The 20,843-nt window shown below is 47.1% G+C and overlaps 1 protein-coding gene across 3 annotated transcripts in view; it reads left to right on the top strand.

The window, feature by feature from the left end:
* The first annotated feature begins 258 nt into the window (after positions 1 to 258).
* The window catches only part of SLTM (SAFB like transcription modulator), a 116,412-nt gene continuing 95,827 nt past the window's right edge, over positions 259 to 20,843 (top strand). The window contains exon 1 of one of the 3 annotated variants that reach the window (XM_068275523.1): positions 259 to 502. In XM_068275523.1, coding sequence (XP_068131624.1) covers positions 341 to 502 — 162 coding nt within the window. In that variant the 5' untranslated portion in view covers positions 259 to 340. Of the gene's footprint in view, positions 503 to 16,403; positions 16,746 to 20,843 lie in introns of those variants that run through there. The other 2 variants (XM_068275525.1, XM_068275524.1) reach the window with 2 other exon arrangements.

The raw sequence follows: 20,843 nt of genomic DNA, 5'->3' as shown, positions 1-20,843 counted from the left end.
AGTCAGTTTTTCTGTGCAGAAAATGTGTAGGAAAGCCGGTAAGTGTGACCCCTGCCTAAAACAAAAAAAAGTGGAACCCTCCCCCTCCTCCTAAAACTCGGAGTCAGAGGATCCAGCTCACAGAATTGTCTCAAAGGAATGTTCTTCAAGCCCCTCCTATTTTCTTGAAGGAGGAGAAGTAGTAAAACACTCCCCTATAGCAAAGGCCGTAACGTCGTGCTACCGGAAGTACGAAATCTTTCGGCTGGCTTTTGTCCTCCTCCTATTCCTACGTATCGGTGCGTGCAGCGGCATCGGAAGCTACTGTGGTGGCAGAGGAAGAAGTTTGCAGCAGCGAGCTATGGCTTCCCCAAGTAGTAGTAGTAGCAGCAGCAGCAGCAACAGCCCGTCCGACAGGAAGAGAGTGGCCGATCTGCGGGTGATCGACCTGAAGTCTGAGTTAAAGCGGAGGGACCTGGACGTGACCGGGGTGAAAAACGTGTTGGTGGCTCGACTGAAGCAGGTAGGAGGATGCCATCCCTGGGATGGGGGCGAGACGTGGAGGAGGGCAGATTGTTGCAATATTCCGCTCTGTGCACGGTGGGGACAGAACACGAGCACACCAGCTTCAGAAGAGCTGATCTTATATAACCAAAGGCATGTGAGCAGATCATCCAGTATGAGCCTATCCAGTCTTTCATGCTTTACTGATTACAATCACCTGGCTATAAAGGGAAGGGCCGAGGTGAATAAAAATCAAAAATCTACTTACCTCGGGCTTCCACCAGCCCCTTTCAGCTGTCCTGTGCCCTGGCAGCCCCTGGAGGAAGCTGGTAAGTAGATTTTTTTTTTTTTTTATTCAGACGTTTCAAAAGTGCTAGGCTAAGTCCGGTGTTCCAACTAACTAGCATACATTGACAGAATAGCATACATTTAAAGTGATATACCCCTTGTTAGTAGAATCAGTGTCCCCTTGCCCGCTCGCTGGGCTGCGGGCTCGGTCCTCGCTTCGCTCGGACAACTTTTTATTCTAACTATGTCCACTTGGATAGTGGAGATTGCACATCAGCACACAGGCAGCTCACTGGGGTTGAAAAGGTTAATGCTGCTGATGGGCATTATGGGGTTAATGTACGACCTGCATGACTTTGCACATGCTCAGTAGCATTTGTATGCTATTCTGTCGGGTATGCTAAAATGTTGGAACACCGGGCCATTTCACACCAAAAATGGCTAGTGTAATTGCAACTTTTTATAGTGATTCTTGGCATGTGACTAGCGTCTCTGTAGTTCTTGTGGCAAATCAGGAAGTACACTTTGACATGGAAGTCAACAGATTTTCGCAAAAATCTCTTTGAGAATCGTGCTGTTCAGAGATTTTTTTTTTCTTTAAAGCGATTTTACAGTTTTCCTATATTTTACATTGAGGTGCTTTCGAAATGCTGCAGGAGTCGTGTTTAGGGAAAAAACATCACATTTGTCTGGTGTGAACTAGCAAATACAAACACACTAGCCAATTGCTTTTCAAAATGCTGGCACTTTTAAAAGCGATCTTGGTGTGAACCCGCCCTCAATGGAGGTAATTCCACAAGAGTGATTTCACCAAATTGTGGGTGCTACAGCATTTCAAAGTATAGGGTCGCTGCAAAATTGTGTTTCAAGGGCTTGCCCAAAGTGGTGTGATATCGATTTTCCACCCACAACTCCCAAAAAACAAAAAACAAAACCACACTCGCTGTAGGTAATGGCAGTTGGCACTAATGAATGGCGGACGCTTACTAATTGTTTACCTCTTGGAGTAAGTAATTTATATATTATGTTTAGCATGCAATTAGACTTTGTTTTGTGCACCATTGATACTGGAATTATGAGGTCTGAACAGCGTACACTTAAAGTGTACCAGACAGAGACCTCCATAAGTAAATATTTGATACTTACCCGGGGCTTCCTCCTGCACCATAAACATGTTTAAGTAGAGCAAGTATTTATCTACTTATATATTTGTATTTTTTCCCTGAGATAGTATGGCTGACAGCTCCACTTTAAAGCTGAAGAAGCCGAAATACCTTATAGAATTAACTAGAGCACTGCAAGTGTCATTCCTGTATCTGGGAGTCTATTGACTTTTTGTGTGTGTACTTTTTCAATTTTGCTTGGAGTATCAACCACTGTTGTCTTGCAACCCAACTTTTCCTTAGCGTGTACCAGAGCTGTGGATAAAAGCAGATTTGATACTCGCTCGCGGCTTTCTCCTGCTGCATAAGCATGTCTGTGTCCCACGCCATCCTCCCACGGTCTGCCGATAAGCTGCGGTAACTGGCTCAGTTGGGTCCAATCTGGGTCTTCTGCGCATGCGCACTAGACCCGGACTGACGCGACTGAGCAAGTTACCAGGGCTGAGTGGCAGTCCGCGGGATGACGGCATGGGACTCAGAAGTGTTTATTGGGCGGGAGGAAGCATAAAATCTTTACTTATCGAGGTCTCTGGTTTGCTTTTAAAAGGGTGTAGAGGAAACCCTGGTAGCAGAGTATTGGTAATTATGCTGACATTCTACAGTTCCTCACTGTAAACCTGCTCTCTCATTAAAGTGGACCTGAACACAGAATTGCTCTCTGTTTTTAAAGATAACCAGCAGCATAATAACCTTTAACCCCCCCTGGCGGTCTAAAAAATTCGCCAGGAGGCAGCGCAGCAGTTTTTTTTTTTTAAATCATGTAGCGAGCGCCGCTTATCTTCCGCTCTATTCCCTGCCATTGTCCCCTCGCGGGGAACGAGCAGGGAATCGGCGGTAGCAAGGTCCGACCTGTCGGATCTTATCAATCGAGCCGCATCATCGGCTCGATTGATAAGCCACATCCCCTCCTCAGCTACACGTGTAGATGAGGCTTTAAAGGGAAGGTTCAAGCAAAATAAAAAAGAGTTTCACTTACCTGGGGCTTCTGCCAGCCCCATGCAGCCATCCTGTGCCCTCCTAGTCTCTCACTGCTGCTCCAGTCCCCCGCTGGCAGCTTTCTGACCTCGGAGGTCGGCGGGACGCATTGCGTACATTTTTACGCATTCCCGCTAGTGCAGGAACATTAACACATACATTTTACGCATTACTGGTTTAATGCGTACATTTTTACGCATTAAACCAGTAATGCGTAAAAATGTATGTGTTAATGTTCCTGCATTAGCGGGAATGCGTAAAAATGTACGCAATGCGTCCCGCCGACCTCCGAGGTCAGAAAGCTGCCAGCGGGGGACTGGAGCAGCAGTGAGAGACTACGAGGGCACAGGATGGCTGCATGGGGCTGGCAGAAGCCCCAGGTAAGTGAAACACATTTTTTTATTTTGCTTGGACATTCCCTTTAAAGAGGATCTGTAACGTCAAAAGATCCCCTGGGGGGGTACTCGCCTCGGGTGGGGGAAGCCTCTGGATCCTAATGAGGCTTCCCACGCCGTCCTCCATTCCTCAGGGGTCTCGCTGCAGCCCTCCGAGAAAGATGACGTCAATATTTACCTTCCTGGCTCCTGCGCAGGCGCTCTGACGGCCGTCGGCTCCGAACTACACGGAAATACCCGATCGCCGTCGGGTCTGCTCTACTGCGCAGGCGCAAGTTTCCGGCGCCTGCGCAGTAGAGTGGACCCGACTGAGATCGGGTATTTCCGTGTAGTTCGGAGCCGAGAGCAGCCACAGCGCCCCCGCTGGAGCCTGCAAAGGTAAAAAAAAAACTGACGGTCGGGTCTGTCGCCGGCTGTTCGGAGGGCTGCAGCGAGACCCCCGTGGGACAGAGGATGGCGTGGGAAGCCTCATTAGGATCCGGAGGCTTCCCCCACCCGAGGTGAGTACCCCCCAGGGGATCTTTTTGACGTTACAGAGTCTCTTTAAAGAGAATCTGTACTGTCCCATTTGTACAATAAAAAAACATACCAATCGAGTCATTGTGATCTCTTGGATCCCTCTTTGCCATTTCCGCCGCTCCCTACCCTGATCCTGGCTTTTAATCACCAGTTTTAGGCAGTGTTAAACAAAAAAAGCCTGCTAACCAGAAAGTGATGTATATGTGTGTGTTATCTATCTATCTATATCTATCATGTTACTGTATACCACAAGTTTTGCTTACCTGAGGAAAATGTATGCGTGCTCTAAGGCCTAGTGCACACCAAAAACCGCTAGCAGATCCGCAAAATGCTAGCAGATTTTGAAACACTTTTTCTTATTTTTCTGCAGCGTTTCAGCTAGCGTTTTGCGGTTTTGTGTAGCGGTTTTGGTATAGTAGATTTCATGTATTGTTACAGTACAGCTGTTACTGAACAGCTACTGTAACAAAAAATGCCTGGCAAACCGCTCTGAAGTGCCGTTTTTCAGAGCGGTTTGCGGTTTTCCTATACTTAACATTGAGGCAGAAACGCATCCGCAATCCAAAATCTGCAGCAGCCCGGGAGTATGCGTTTCTGCAAAACGCCTCCCGCTCTGGTGTGCACCAGCCCATTGAAATACATTACCCTAGCAGATCCGCACCCGCAAGCGGATCGCAAACTGCAGCCGAACCGCTCTGGTGTGCACTAGGCCTAACACCAAGTTTTAACCCTAGCAAGTCTGGCTCTGCAAATCTGGCTCAATTGGCTATTCATAAGGCAATGCTCTTGCAAATATGCATTTGCTTTCGCACGCCAAACTATGCAGGGTCAAAAAACGAATACCGCAAAGCGGTCGCCCTGCGGGAATTAGTTCATGCCACATAAGCACTATCCAGGAGCGCCACGGGGAGGCTTCCCAATGCCCCCATACAACCGGGGGACCGCGGGGTCCCAGGCACTCTCACCGCCTGGGAACCACAGCAGCACCCCGGAGGGATTCTCAATTTTGCAGCTCTCTTCCCCCTCAGACAAGCTGAAATTGAGAGCAGAGACCCGTCTGTGAGGGATAAACAAAGCACACCCACAGAGCCTGCAGGGGGCATGCATAACTTCTCCCTATCACAGCAGAGGCAGTGCATTCCTCTCTGGGTCGACAAAGCTTGACAAAAAAGATTAGATATATTAGTCAGTGCAACTAGAAAAGGCTGCAGTAATCCAGACCACATTAGAACAGGTATAGAAAAACATATAGGATAGAAGAAATAAGGCTGAAAATTTTGTTACAGAGAAAAACATTTTGTTACAGGTGATAAAAATCTTGCAATAAATCTGCGGTGTGTCTAATTCCTGCTTTCAGGCCCTGTTCAGTTGTCAGTTGTGTTGCAGAATAATTCTGCATGTCAACTCACTGCCCATACAATTCTATGGGCCTGTTCACAGTACTGCGTGTGAATGATCACATTATTCTAACTCGCTACTTGCAGGCTTTATATTAACTTGTTGCCGACCGCTCCACGCCAATTGGCGTTATCGTAGCGGCAGCCCCAGGACCACTCAATACCAATTGGCGTGAAGTCCTGGGGGCGGAGATTGCAGGGGATCGCGTATCCCCACAGAGCTCCGTCATCAGTCTCCCAGCAGCAATCGCCACTAGGAGACTGTTAGGCAGCTGTCTATTTACATGGTACAACGCTGTGATCTACGACACGGCTGTCCCCCTATGAGGCTCAGGAGCGATCCGCTGTCATTGGCTGGCGGGGAGAGGGAGGGTGAGGGAATAAAAGAAACAAATAGGAAAATAAAAAAAAAATAAAAAAATTAAAGTTAGTCTGTGTTCAATATCCATTGCAGTTCATTCATTATAGCACATGCGTTATGCAACTGGCCACTGCGAACCTAGCCTTATGGAAACTGACATAGGGTTAACATCCTGTGTTTACAAACTAGCTGATTTGCCGAGGCAGCCAGCTAAGAGATTACATTACACCTGTGATAAGTCACAGATGAGGGGGAAGGCAGGCTAAACTCTCTAAATACATACAGGGTTCATCTGTGTTTTCTTTGAGTCCTGTGCAAGAGTTCGGGTTCACTTTAACCTCCCCATATATCCCCTCCGCACACTTGACTATAGTCTATTACCGATGCGCCAATAGCTAGTTTGCCTATGCTACAGGTGAACTCTGGCACCCAAATTAGACACTTGGTGCCGCTGTAGGTGCAAATTCCATAGCGGTCTACAGTGGCGCCCTAACTACCACAGCTCTCCTCGTGCTCATTAACTGATACTCTGAACAGTGTATTTCCACAGGGCTTGTCACATTCTGCTAGCTAATGATTACATGAAAGCTTATTTTTTTTTTTTTGTCTGAATCTGTTTTGCCCTGTGCTAATAAGCTCTGGTGTATGTAAAGAAAACCCTTTTAAAGTGGTATTTTAGGGCACATCAGTATTGCATTACAGGGGGTTTGCTTGATGTTTTTGATGTTTAAAAACTGCGTCCCTGCATAATGTCATTAAATTTGGTAATGGCTTTAAAACTTGGTTTCTCTGTATATGTTATGGCCAGATCCCAAAGTTGGCCACTTAGTGATCTGGCTGGCTAATTTAAAGGGATACTTAAGTCAAACTAAGTCAAACGAAAAAATGACTTTTACTCACCTGGGGCATCCCTCAGCCCCCTGAAGCTGGATGGTGCCCTCGCAGTCCCGCTCCGATCATCCTGTCCCCGCCGGCGGCTACTTCCGGGTTCGGCGACAGCCGCCGACAGGCTGGGAACGCGGCTGATTTTCCGCGTTCTCAGCCGCTATATCACCCTCTATGCTGCTATATCGTGTATATATATATATACGCTATAGCAGCATAGAGGGGTGATATAGCGGCTGGGAACGCGGAAAATCAGCCGAGTTCCCAGCCTGTCGGCGGCTGTCGCTGAACCCGGAAGTAGCCGCCGGCCGGGACAGGAAGATCGGAGCCGGGCTGCGAGGGCATCATCCAGCTTCGGGGGGCTGAGGGATGCTCCAGGTGAGTAAAAGTCATTTTTTTTCGTTTGACTTAAGTATTCCTTTAAGGTGTGCCCGGCTGATGTGTCCAATATATGGAGAAACCTGTGGGTAGTTAGGTTTTCGGACTTTGGGCTGCTGTAAATAGCAAACGCTGGCAAAGTCCAACCCCCCCCCCCCCCGCCTCCCTTGCACTTGACTTGTTTTCTGTCCCTCTTCCCATTCTACTTCCTGAGCCACAGCAGGGGGTGGCGAGCTGGATAATCAGGAGAAAGTCAGGTGTGTTAGTGTGTGTGTGTGTGTTGAACTGGCACAGCAGCAGGCTGGTATAGCAGATAGGTCACTGCTATTCCCTTCCCGTCTCTGCTCCGCATCTCTGTTCTGTGCCTCTTCTGGCCTAAAGCCTCATCTACACGGTACAATTTTCCATCAGATAGACTGATCTATTAGATGGATCTAATAAGAAATTGCATCATGGGTAGACGTCCAAATTGTTTCAGATCAATATTGCGATAGATTTTGCTTTGAGTACCCAAAATCTAATGCAATCAGATTGGACCGGTTGGAAATTATCTAATAGATCCGTCTAATAAATCCGATGTGACGGAAAATTGTACAGTGTAGATGAGGCTTAAGGCTATGTGCTTGCTCGTAACACAATGCTGCAGCAGCCTCTGGGCTTGGTCAAGCAGGGCTTGTCAGGTCATGTCATCAGGCCACTTTGTGTTTTGGCTTGCCAGATCCTGAAGTGGCCACCCTTCTGGTTTTTGCCATTAGAAAAAGTATGTATTATTTGTGGGAGCACATATTTGCACATGGTGTGTTTTAGCTGATTATTTTGATGCATGAATCTTTTCTCCTCTTTTGTGCAGAATGAGTAGAACTTCAGTATCCATAATCCTAGATGGGTCTTGTCTTTTTTCTTTTAATAGGGCAGCCAAATGGTGTGCAGTGTTTTCAGCAATGCTAACAGATATTGGGGAGGGGGATTGCTAGGTGCTAGGTCACTCTCAGGGGTGGGGGGGGGGGGGGAGCTGGGCATTGGAGGGAAGGTGAGTGTTGGGCATTTCAACTGCTGTGATCACATGTGACACTTTTTTTCCCGTTTTTGTTGCCGATTAAAGGGGCCCATACACTGGTCGATTTCAGCGATCAATTCTATGGAATCGATCAATCAGAAATCGATTCTTTCAAATCAATCGATCGATTTGTGGCCGATTTAGATGGATTTGATCTATCTGACAGGATGGAAGATCTAGGTCGATCTGCTGCTAGTACTAGCAAATCCATGGCCCATAGAGTTGCATTGAATCTAATTGACCAATAATGCATTTAGATAGATTTCCAATAGATTTAATTGTGAAATCTATTGGAAATCTGTTCCTAGCGTGTGGTACACATCAGATAGATGTCAGATTTGACTTGACAGGCATCTGACAGAAATCGATCTGATGGTTGAATCTACTGCAAATCTATATGTGTATGGCGACCTTTACCCTACTACTTGACAGACACTTAGGCTGCATTTACACTTGTGCGGTGGGAATCGTCGCGGGAAAAATTTGCATGCGGGTCTGCGAATTTTCATCTGAATTCGCATGGATGACGATGTATGCGAATTTAACCATGGCAGTGCTGGTGTGATTTTTTTTTTTTTTTTTCCATTTGTTTCTATGCAAATTTGCATGAAAATTCACGTACCCGAACCGCATGCAAATTTCCTATTAGATACAGAGTATGCGATTCGCATAGCGGTATGCAAATTCTGATGGCTCTGCCATGCAAATTTTTTCTGCACACAAAAACGCAAAGGAATCCTGACAAGTGGAAACAGTCCCATTCACTTGTATTGCTATGCGAAAAACGCATGCGAATTCGCGATAGTGGAAATGGGCCCTGACACGTGGGCTTGCAAATGCTGCCATTCGGCTGTGTTACACTGCAGTCTAAACTCACTCGTGGCTGGCAGACAGAAGGATGTAGTCTTGATAGGCAGCATCCTCTTTTAGGTGGACAATAATCCCTTTTTAAAGCGTAACTGTCGGGCATAAAATCAAAAGTCCAATTCTTTATTTTTATCTGGTAAGTAATAAGGATGCTAACCAGGCAATCCAAAAGTTAAAAATCACTCTTATTTTTCTTCTCCATAAAACATCATTCCCATGTTTCCCTGGCTCTTATTTGGTACATTTCCCGCACAAAGGAAGTTGCAGGGCATGCTGGGTTTCTTTTTTTTTTTTCTTCTTTACTTTCCCCTCAGACTTAACTAATGCAGCCTGATTGGCTGAAGCCCTATTCCCTGCTGTTTTACACAGTGAGGGCTGGTGCACACCAAGAGCGCTTTTGAAAACGCCAGCACCTTGAAAAGCCCTGGGCTAATGTATTTGAATGGGATGGATCACACCAGAGCGATGTGATTTTTTTTCTGCCCAAGGCAAACACGGGTCCTGAAGCATTTCTGAGGTGATTCAGCCTCGATATTAAGTATAGGAAAGTGGAAAATCGCTCTGAAAAGTGCTAGGTCAGAGCGATTTTCCAAGCTTTTTTGTTACAACAGGAAACAACAATCCGGAGGTACCGCTCCACTGCACCGTGTGAGACAGTGCTGGATCACGGGCAGCCAAGCCCAAAGAAAGCAAGAAAATGGAAGACGGTCCGCGCAATGTCTCCAACAGATAAATAAATTTTATTCAGGACATATCCAGATCCACATAAAAGCACTCGACTAACATGTTTCAGACAAAGTCCTTAATCATAGTCGTGAAACATGTTAGCCGAGTGCTTTTATGTGGATCTGGATATGTCCTGAATAAAATTTATCTGTTGGAGACATTGTGCGGACCGTCTTCCATTTTCTTTTGTTACAGAAGCTGTTCAGTTACAGCTCTACTATAACAAAAATAAAAACGTTACAACAAAACGCTCCAAAAATCGCTAGTCATGTTTACAAAATTGCTAGGCACGCGCTGAGCGTTCGCGATTACGCTAGCGCTTTTTGGTGTGCACTGACTCTAAAGGTAGCCAAACTCTGGTCGATTTGCCATCAGATCGACCAACAGATAGATCCCTCTCTGATCGAATCTGATCAGAGAAGTATCGTATGGCTGCCTTTACTGCAAACAGATTGTGAGTCGATTTCAGCATGAAACCGATCACAATCTGTGAAGCTGCCGCCTCCCTGCATATATTACCTGCTCCGGCTGGCGCGACTCCTCTGGTCTCCGCTCCGTTTTTTTACTATCGAGCGCGGTATCGAACCGCCGTGGTGACCGGACAGGTTGGATCTTATCAATCGAGCCATCAGCGGCTCGATTGATGAGAACTATCTAACCGTGTATGCCCAGCATTACAGCTAACTACACCGCAAAATTTTCCCTGTGGGACTAGTCCACATAACATTTAGCACTTCAATGCCTAGTACACACAATACGATTTTTCTGCCATGCTGGGCATACACGGTAAGTTGTTGTGTTTTTGTTTTTTTTTTTTCTTTTCCTTATCAATCGAGCCGCTGATGGCTCGATTGATAATATCCGACAGGTCCGATTGCATTGTCTACTGGTTATCTCCTGCTGAGTAGAACAATGCCTAATTGCTAGGCAGATGGTTAGATAGATCATTTCCAACATGTTGGAAATTTTCTATGTGGCAGGTAAATCTAATGCTGGGTACACACGTTGCGATTTCACGCTTGATCCGCGGGATCGATTCGATTATTTACGACATGTTCCAGCGATACAGCCGTCGATTTTGCATATTTAACATGTTGGAAATAATCAAATCGATCCTGATCGATCCCGTGGATCGAGCAGGAAATCGCAACGTGTGTACCGAGCATTACAGGAAATTGTATGGTGTGTACCTAGCATTACAGGGGCGCCGCGCGTAGGCCCCCATAAGTGTTTTATACATTACCTGTCCGCTGCTTGTCGTCTGCTGGCCATGGGCGCACTCCTCACTCCATACACGTGCCCCATGTGGCTGCCAGCGTACGTGCCCCCGTTTCATTGTATTTATTATTTTCCAGGTTAAAGAGTTTACTTCCTGGCTGACGTCAGGAAGTGAAAGAACATTATAAGCCTTTTTCTAAGCTGAAAGCGCTTTTAAAAGTGCTTTCCAAATCGCCCCATAAATCGCTAGCGCCTGCTATAGCGCTGACGATTTATAATGGGAACAAGGACTAAGAAAGATTATTTTCTAATGTGCCAGTGAACAGCGCTGCTAGAGTTTGCTGCTTGAGTTACATCATGCAAACCTAAATCATGTAATGCAGGCAGCAAGCTAGGGGTCAGCAGCACTGTTCACTGGTACATTAGAGGAATTTTCTCACACAATCCCTTTGCTACTGCAGATGACATGCAAGATGGAGAGATGGGAGTGTGTGATCCCGCCTCATAATTATTATTCACTGCTTTCTGTGTCTGTATGGGTGTCTCTGTGAGGCCTATTCACATCATACGTGCTGCCGTGGACATATGGTATGCAACATGCAAGAACGGCAGAAGTGTATAAACAGCACTCCTGCCGCTCAGATCATATGCGCTGTGCAGTAGTGCGGTGCGGTATCGCACTGCTGCATGCATTTTAGTGCAGTGCTGACCTATTCATTGTAGTGAATTGGGATCATTAGCACAGTGGCCATTCTGCGTTAACAATGTGAACGGGGCTGAAGGTTATGTTTCCACTGGCGTATTGTGCTGCAATGCGAACGCCACATCGCCTTGCATCCTACCGTAGGCATTTCCAGTTGTCTGAACAACTGAATGCGGCGTCATGCGTCTTCCTGCTAGCGGCTATGGGGACTCAGATGCGTGCTGCGGAAATCGGCAGCATGCTATCCATTATTTCCTCCGTGTTGTGCCGCTTTTTGTCGGGTAATTCGCATCAGTGGAAACGCATTGACTTACATTAGCGGCGGTTTAGTTGCAGCGTGATTATCGCACCGCGTATAGTGGAAACGAGCCCTCACTGTTTAGTACTGTATGCATTTTTCTGTGTTAATTGTGCACACAGCAGTACCTAGCAATTACGTACAGATGAGCACACTTACTCCACAGGGGCCCATCAGCCAGCTCTGGGGCCCTAGGTATTTGCCCAATTTGCCCCCTATACAAGAGAGCACTGGTTAAAAGGACACTGAAGTGAAAAAAAAAGATACAATTTGTATTTTTTGCACATATTAATGCAATTATATATTTCATATATGTTTTATATGGATTTGTTTACTTTGATATTAAAAAAAAAAAAAAGATTGTGATAAAAAAAGATATATAATTTGTATGTGTAGTACAGCTAAGAAATAAAACATTAGGAGCAGAGACCTAAGTCTAAAAGGTGCGTACACACGCACTACTATAGAGAACAAAAAAAAAAAAGTGTAGGTGACTAAGCAAAAGAATGCATTCCTTTGTGAACTAAGACCCCGGCTTTTACTGTAGGGATAGCAGTGATAAAAGAATCTGTGAACACATTTGTTTGAACATTTGCATGCGAGCGTGCAAAGGGTTACTGATTTTTGCTATTTTTTTGGCCACACCCCCTTTAGTACCTCCCTTTCCTTAATAACTTATTTAAATGCCCTAACTAGAGGCGATGTGCCTGGATTTACGGTTTTTTTCTTGTTATAGACCCTTGTAGCCAGGGTTTAACCACCCTGGCGTTTCATTTCCCTAGGATTTCCGTACAAAAAGTGATTCAATTAATTTCCAATAATTTTCAACTTTTTTTTTGTTTTGCAATCCATTTTTTTTTATTGAATTCAATACAGGTTATTGTATTGAATTTAATTTTAAAAAGTGTTTTCTGCAAGATGTTGATGACGCTGTTGTCATCAACGCTGATGACCTTGGTGTCATCAACGGCGATCAATAGGGGACATGTGATCGCTGAGGGAGAAGCAAAATCCGCCAAGGGTCATGGAAGAAGATACTAGGGAAGCTACCAGAGGTACGCGACGAGGGATCAGCACGCCAATGGTGAGTATAAGACCCAGATGTATAGGTAGCCAGATGTGCAGCCAGGTATATAGTGAGCCAGGTGTTTAGCCAGATTTATAGGTTGCCAGATGTCCCCCCCCCCTCCCCCCCCCTTCCTCCTAGTACGCTGTGGGTAGCGATCTGTGCTGCTACCCCCAGCGGCAGAACAAGCATCCAGCCACCCTAGGGAATCCCTGGGAAGCCAGCGGGGCAGAGAATGTGCGGGGGTTCCCCCTTGTATGCGGAGAATGTGCGGGCAGGGGATCCCTGTGACGTCACCAAGTCTCGTAATGTAACTGTATGGAGAACGAGGCTTCAGAAATGGAGGAGGGGGTGCGCCGCAGCCGTCGCTGGAGAAAGCCCTCGGGTGAGTACATCGATTTACTCAACAGGCTGAGATGGGGGGGGGAGATTGGGAGGGAGGAAGGGGATAGGCCACCCACACAGCCGCCATAGAAGGGGGATCCCCCCCCCCCTGCCCGCACAGAGGGGAATCCCCCTGCCCGCACAGAGGGGAATCCCCCTGCCCACATAGCCTCCATTGAAGGGGGATCCCCCACTCCCACAGAGGAGTATCCCCGCACGCACAGCCACCATTGAAGGGGGAACCCCCCGCCCAGAAGGAGGGGGATCCCTGCACGCACAACCACCATTGAAGGGGGAATCCCGTCGCCCGCACATTCTCCTCATACAAGGGGGAGCTCCCGCATATTCTCTGCCCTGCTGGCTGCCCAGGGATTCCCTAGGGTGGCTGGATGCTTGTTCTGCACGCTGTGGGTAGCACAGATCGCTAGCCACAGCGTGCAGTCAGGCATCCAGCCATCCTGGGGAATCCCTCTGATGAGAAAAAAATGCAGCTGGCGGGGCAGAGAAACAGGAAATCTCCCTGTCGGCATGGACAAGCTCAGCTCGTCCATACCGCCAGGGAGGCTGAGCGTTTAGGGAAATCGCTAGCGGTTTGAATCGCTTACTAAACGCTCACAAAATCGCTCCAGTGGGTTCCAGGTCTTACCGTTGCATTTGATGCTACGTTAAAGTCGCACAACGTGCCCCTAATGCAGCGCATGTAGGTTGAGATTGGACGTAATTTTATTCACTACGTTGTCTCTTGGTGTGCCGTTTTCATCGCATACTGATGGAACGAAAACTGCACATGCGTTACATTTTAAAAAAAACAAAACAATTACTTAGCATGTGCAACATACAACACAGTAAATGTATTGCTAAACGGACAGCATGCCGCACTTACTAAATATTGCTACACGTTACACACAACGCAACGTGTGCACTGTGAATGTCGCACAGACTTTGTATTGCTGTGTGTTAGTCTGCGTTATAATTTTTTATAACTTGCGACTAACGTCCCACTGTAAAAGAGGCCTTAATCTAGTGCACTCCCTCCTTCCCGTTTGTGTTTTTTGTCAGCATGCACACAGCTTATGCTGGTGTATGTCCATGGTGTGCATGGATACATAACATTAGCTCCCTTGTGCGATTGGTATGATGCGCTATCTGTCCCATGAGAGGAAGGACGTCAGGATGTGTGCTCCTAATCCCTAGATATGTTTGATGCAATGAATGTTTGCATGTCTGCACTATGCATGTTACAGGGGTAAAGTTAGGACACCTACGTTTACCTGGGTACTTCTGTGCAGTGTAGGTGACTAAGTAAAAGAATGCATTCCTTCGTGAACTAAGACCACGGCTTTTAATTTAGCTGTAGGGATAACAGTGGTGCCTGGATGAGTGAATCTGTGAATGCATTTGTTTGAACATTTGCATGCGAGCGTGCAAAGGGTTACTACTGATTTCTACTACAGAGATTGGAAGATCGTTCAGAAACAGCCTTGTTAGTCTGCAGACAGACTGTACACACGCACTACTGTCGGGAGAACGACCGTCCAGTGGGAGGGTCTGATGGACCCGTTGTTCTCTGTAGCAGTGCGTGTGTATGCAGCTTAATGTTTCCAGTTGTCACGGTCAGTTACCTGTCCAGGCGAGGTGGCTGGCACACACGAATGTCGGCAGGCGTCCGGGAGCATTGCGTCGGGTTTCCACTGTTGGGGGTCTGGCGTTGTGCGCTCGCGCGCCGCGTGAACGTTAACGCCGTAAGGCGGGGTGAGTGCTGCGCGCGTGAGGGGCGTCTGTTTGTACATCTTTCTGTGACGTGTGTGATTGCGTGGCGCGTGCGGCTTTGCGCATGCGCGCGCGTCCCGCCGTTCGCGCCCAAACGGCCTATTTAAGCCTGGTGAGTGACACTCTCTGGTTGCTGTAGTATTGCAGCAGTGTGCGTGTGTTACTCCCGTGAATTGACTAGTTCTGCCCGTTGCTTCCTGAATGCTGACCCTGGCTCGTCTGACTACCCGACTTGTTACCGACTTCTGCTATGTCCGAGTGCCTGATTTGTTGCCGAACCGTGCCTGCCTGAGAACCCGCTCCGTTGCCGAACCCTTGCCTGTCCGAGGACTCGATCTGTTGCCGACCTCTGTCTGCCTGAAGACTATCCTTGTACCTGCATCTGTGATTCCTGCTGTGGATTTGTTGAGTCATTGCAGTACCTGACTCAACCGGCGGGAGCTCTGCGCTGCCTGTTTTACATCTCTGGTTACGCAAGCGCTCCTGCCCCTGGCTAACTGGATATCCCTGTTTCAACCTCAGGGCATTCAGAGAGCAAGTTGCAAGGGTTGCTGTCCTCAGCGCACCGGTCTCCGGCTAATCTGGTACGTAACACCAGTACAGGAAAAGTTAAGAAACTCCAGGTGTTATCTATGCAAATGAGCCATTGAGCTCCAGGACTTTCAAAGTCCAGAGAGCTTTTTCTTCTGAAGCTTGTTATCTCAACTGTCAGTCACTGTATTTCATTTTTCTCTCCAGAGGCCAGTTCAAAAGTTAATTGGCCTGTTCTATAAAATCATTTAGGCCTCTTTCACATCTATGAACGTGTGCAGAAGCTGTTTCCTGCACGCGTTATATGCCCTGCAGCGTGTCGTCGGGAATATTCTGCGGTGCGACACAATCAACGGCGGCAGCTATTAATTGAACCCGACGGAAAATGACGGCTCCCGGCAGATCAACGCTCCCGGGTGCGTCTAACCGCAACGCAGCGTCTGGTGTGAAAGGTAAAATGAAAGTCTATGGACTTTCATTTTACCTTGGTTAACGCAAAAAACTGCCTTTACATTACACCGCAGAAAAGGGCTTTTGTGTTAAAGAGCCCTCAGAATGCTGAGTAGTGTGTAAGCCGCAAATATTAGAGAATGATTCCAATGTTCTAAAAAACACTATATAAATGAAAATAAAATAGTATATATTTTCTTTGCTACTAATGTTCAAGTAATTATCAGTACTACACAACCAATTCATTATATCATGTTTTTCGCTTCGGTGTCACCTTAATATTTGGAGGGACAGCAGTGTAGGCCTTATGGTGCCAATTCCCGAGAGATTCCATGCTCAAATCAATCGTAAATCGGTCCGCGCAGGCGCAGCCAACAGATATCTGATCAGAGAGCTCCCTCTGTTGGTTGGTCTGTATCTGTTTTACTTTACAAATAGTCAGGCCAGGGACACGTTAGCAGACGTAGTTTCATAGCTGTGCAGAGGACTGCATCCTACAGTTCAGGCTGTTGCAACTCCACACGGCCGCGCATTGCTGTGCAGTGCATACAGCAGCACTGAGGGTGACTGACTCACAGGCTTGTGCCACATTCAAGCAATCCGTGGAAGAGGCGGTGACATAACGCGTGATTACATCCGGGGCTTGTCGTTCTTAAGCTTCGTGTCACGTGACTCGGCGACATTTTGGTTGCACGGATCGATCCGACTAAAATGGCTTCGTCCAGCGGCTCCATCGAGCAGCTACGTGTTATTGATCTGAAGTCCGAGCTGAAGCGGAGGAACCTGGACGTGGTGGGCGTGAAGAACGTGCTGGTGGCCCGGCTGAGACAGGTAGGGTCTGGCCTAGAGACGTCTCGTTACCGCCCAGCGCCCCGAGCTTCGCGCTGTGGTGGAAGTGATGTGCGCGCTGCAGTGACCGCTCTCGCCGAGGCCCTGCCTCCCATTATGCCGTGTGCTGACTGGAGATGGAAGAGTAACGTTCTCATTACAAGAGCAACGACGCTGCATAAAGCCTGCACACTCTCCCGCCTGCAGACGCCTGCTTGGCAATGGCAAGCCTCTTCCAAAGTGGAAGCCATTAGTGATGGGAGGCAGATGGATGTTTGACCAAACGTGCACTCGCCCAGTCTACTTTTGCCACAATTACTATTTTACCTCATGGATTTTTTTAATTTTTTTTTAACTGAGAAACGACCCTATATTCAAAATATGAGAAAAACAGTGGTTCTGTAAAGAGGAATTGTTATGGTTTTTTAATATGCAGAATTGTTTTTAATTTGTATCACCCACATCTGTGACACTGTATATTTTTACAGACAAGCTGAAAGAGGAACCAAGGCTTGAACTTTATTTTAGTCTGTAGCTGATACCTTTTCTCGAATAGATATGGGGGGGGGGGGGGGGGGGGTGGATATTGTGAAAACTCTGTCTTCCCCCTCCCAATCACAGTGTGATGTCATGAGCATGGTCCTAACAGTTTCCTGATTGTGAACCTTATTGCATTGTGGGAAATAACTTTTCCCAAATGCGTAGCAAGCAACATCTCCCTCTGCACCTAGACCGACCTTTCAGTAAAAAAACATTCCGTACAGATCACTTGGCAGAACTAAAGATGTCACCAACCGTGAAATTTCAGAACAGGAAACGGGGAGAGAAAATAAGTTACAATGGGCAAATACTGACTACATTTTATAATTGAGTATTGTTAAAAAAACGCAATGTTATATTTTCACTACAGCTCCTCTATAATCTTATTTTATAACGCACCAACATATTCCGTGGTGCTGTACAATGTAAGAAAACAAACAAGGGATACATAATGATACAGACAATGATATACATCAAATATGAACACTGATACAAAATACAGAACTGCTGATTACAATAGCAAATTTAACATGGTGACTAAAATGTGTAAGGCTAGGGCCACACTAGCTCCGGGTGCGGGACGCATCTGCGGTCCGGGCTCCGATTTTCAAAAACCGGAACGCAAACGGATCCGTGCTGCCTTTTTTGCAGCACACGTTCTGAATCAGTTTGCGTTTTTTTTTTTTTTGCTAGAGGAGGTAGCAGCCAGGACGGGGGGCTGCGGGGAAAGCGGCGGCCAGGGGGGAGGGGTCACCCCCCCCCCCCCGCTCACCTGGGTACCCCCCGTCCCCGCTCCCCCTCCAGCTCGCACATAATGTAATAAATTGTACCTGAAGTATTTCAGTGGGCGGCATCGCAGGAAGTGACGCGAGCGGTGTGGGCAGAAGTGCCCGGCTCGCCGAACTTCAGGTACAATTTATTACATTATGTGCGAGGGGGAGCGGGGACAGGGGGTGTCACCCCCCCCCCCTGGCCGCCGCTTTCCCCGCAGCCCCCTGTCCTGGCTCCTACCTTCTCCAGCATGGCGGCCCCATCCTTCACCAAGGGACACTGGAAACTGATCCGTTTCCAGTGTCCCAAAATGTCAGCGAAGAGGGAGGCCCGTTTCTCCATTGATTTTTTTCACTATCCGTACGTGTATACGGGTCCGTGAAAAATGCTGCAAGTCCGGACTCTGCGTTCCGGGTTTAAAAATGTATTCCGCGGATCGCACCCGGATACGTTTTTAACTTGAGTGTGTACTGTTCCTATTTTTAACATTGGTATCCGTGGCTCAGTTTTTTTTTGTCCGGGACAAAAAACGTAGCTAAGGATACGTTTTTAAAGCAAGTGTGAACTAGCCCTAAGTGTCGAACAGAGTGCAAGCAATTAAAGTAATAACATTCAATGACACAAAAGGGTGAGAGCCCTGCCCTTGCGAGCTTATAATCTAAAGGAATGGGGTGGAAACAAGAGGTGGGGGAAGTATACAGTATATATACAGTCAGTGCGCAATTAGGTTACTTAGTGGGTGCATGGCCTACGCTAGAGAATATGCTTTTTGGAAAAGGTGGGTTTTGAGAGAGCATTTAAAGATTTCAAAGGTGGGAGAGTGGCGGATGTGCTGCGGAAGGGCATTCCAGAGGAGGGGTGAGGCACGTGAGAAGTCTTGTACACGTGAATGTGAGGAGGTAATTGTAATAGAGGATAAAAGAAGTTTGTGTGCAGATCTGAGATTGCGGTTGGTTGGTATCTGGAGACTAGTGAGGAGATGTACAGGGGAGAGAGATTGTGGAGAGCTTTGTAGGTTAGGGTTAAGAGTTTGAACTGAATCCTCTGGTTAATTGCTAGCCAGTGAAGAGCTTGACAGAGGATCAGCAGAGGAAGAGCGAGAGGAGAGATGAATGAGTTGAGCAGCAGAGTTCAGTACAGAATTGAGCGGTGCTAGTCGGTTAGTTGGAAGTCCACCAAGCAATATATTGTAATAGTCCAATCGAGATATAAGAGCATGTACTAACATTTTGGTTGTGTCATGAGAGAGAAAAGGTCGGATACGTGCTATGTTTTTGAGTTGGAGATGACAGGAGCTGGTTATTTATTTGTTGTATTTATAAAGCGCCAACATATTACGCAGCGCTGGACATTAATTTAGGTTACAGACAATATTTAGGGGTGACAAACAGCAATATGACAATACAGGAATACAAGAAAACCAGATCACACAGCACAGTATGAGTACAAGGTAATGCTTAGTCACTGGATGGGAGCATGGAGATTAGGCAAGTTAGGTTCACTCAAATGCATAGCATGGGTGCACAGTAATAGAGGTGCATGATCAGGTAGGACACAAAAGGAGTGAGGACCCTGCCCAAAGGCTTACAATCTAGAGGGAGAGGTAGGGACACGAGAGGTAGGGGACCAGAGTTCGGCTGTGGGTTTAGAGCAATTGTGAGGGGTGGTAGGCAAGAGTGAAAAGGTGAGTTTTGAGGGCCTTCTTGAAGGTGTTGAAGGAGGGGGCTGCCCTAATGGGTGGAGGTAGGGAGTTCCATAGTGTCGGAGCGGCTCTTGAGAAGTCTTGGAGGCGTGCATGGGACTGGGTGATGCGGGGGACGGTCAGGCGAAGTTCATTGGAGGAGCGGAGTGAGCGGCTTGGTGTGTATCTCTGAATAAGATCAGAAATGTAGGTTGGACAGGTTTTGTGGATGGATTTGTAGGTCAGACACAATATCTTGAATCTGATTCTGGACTGGATAGGAAGCCAGTGGAGGGATTCACGGAGGGGAGCCGCCCTGGTGGAGCGATGGGAGGAGTGGATAATTCTGGCAGCCGCAGAGTTAGGGAGTTAATGTGCGGAATAAATGAGAAGAATCAAATATTATTCCTAAGCACCGTGCTTTGGGAACTGAAGTTATAGATGTGTTAACATTTATTGTAATATCAGGCAAAGAGGTGGACAGGGATGGTTGAAAGACTATTAGTTCAGTTTTATTCATATTAAGTTTTAAAAAGCGAGAGGACATGAAAGAGGATAAAGCGGACAGGCTGTCTGGAACCCGTGTGAGGAGGGAGTTAAGGTCTGGGGCCGAGAAGTACAGTTGTGTATCATCTGCATATAGGTGGTATTGAAAACCAAATGAGTTGATTAAGCTACCAAGACCGTGCATGTAGATGGAAAAGAGGAGGGGACCGAGGACAGAGCCTTGAGGTACCCCTATAGACAGAGGATGTGAAAAGGAGGCCTGATCTGAATAAGAAACAGTGAAAGACCTTCCTGAGAGGTAGGAAGATATCCAGGAGAGAGCGAGGTCCTTTATTCCTATAGATGAAAGGATCTGTAGGAGTAGTGTGGTTGACAGTGTCAAATGCTTTCTCCTGACTCCCAAAATGATATATCCCTCTCTGACATTTTATCAGAGAGGGTGATCTGTCATTGCCACACACTTAAATTTCACCTTGAAATCTATTAAAAATCAGTAGTTGCGCCACTCCCCCAGGTTCCGCCCCCCCCCCCCCTTCCTGTTTTTCAGTACTCTGCCTGGTGCCCCAGCACTGTCCTAAACGGCTGGAATGCTCCCTTCTGTC

The sequence above is a fragment of the Hyperolius riggenbachi genome, chromosome 3, assembly GCF_040937935.1.
Source record: "Hyperolius riggenbachi isolate aHypRig1 chromosome 3, aHypRig1.pri, whole genome shotgun sequence".
NCBI lineage: Eukaryota > Metazoa > Chordata > Amphibia > Anura > Hyperoliidae > Hyperolius > Hyperolius riggenbachi.
This window is presented reverse-complemented; position numbering and strand designations above follow the sequence as displayed.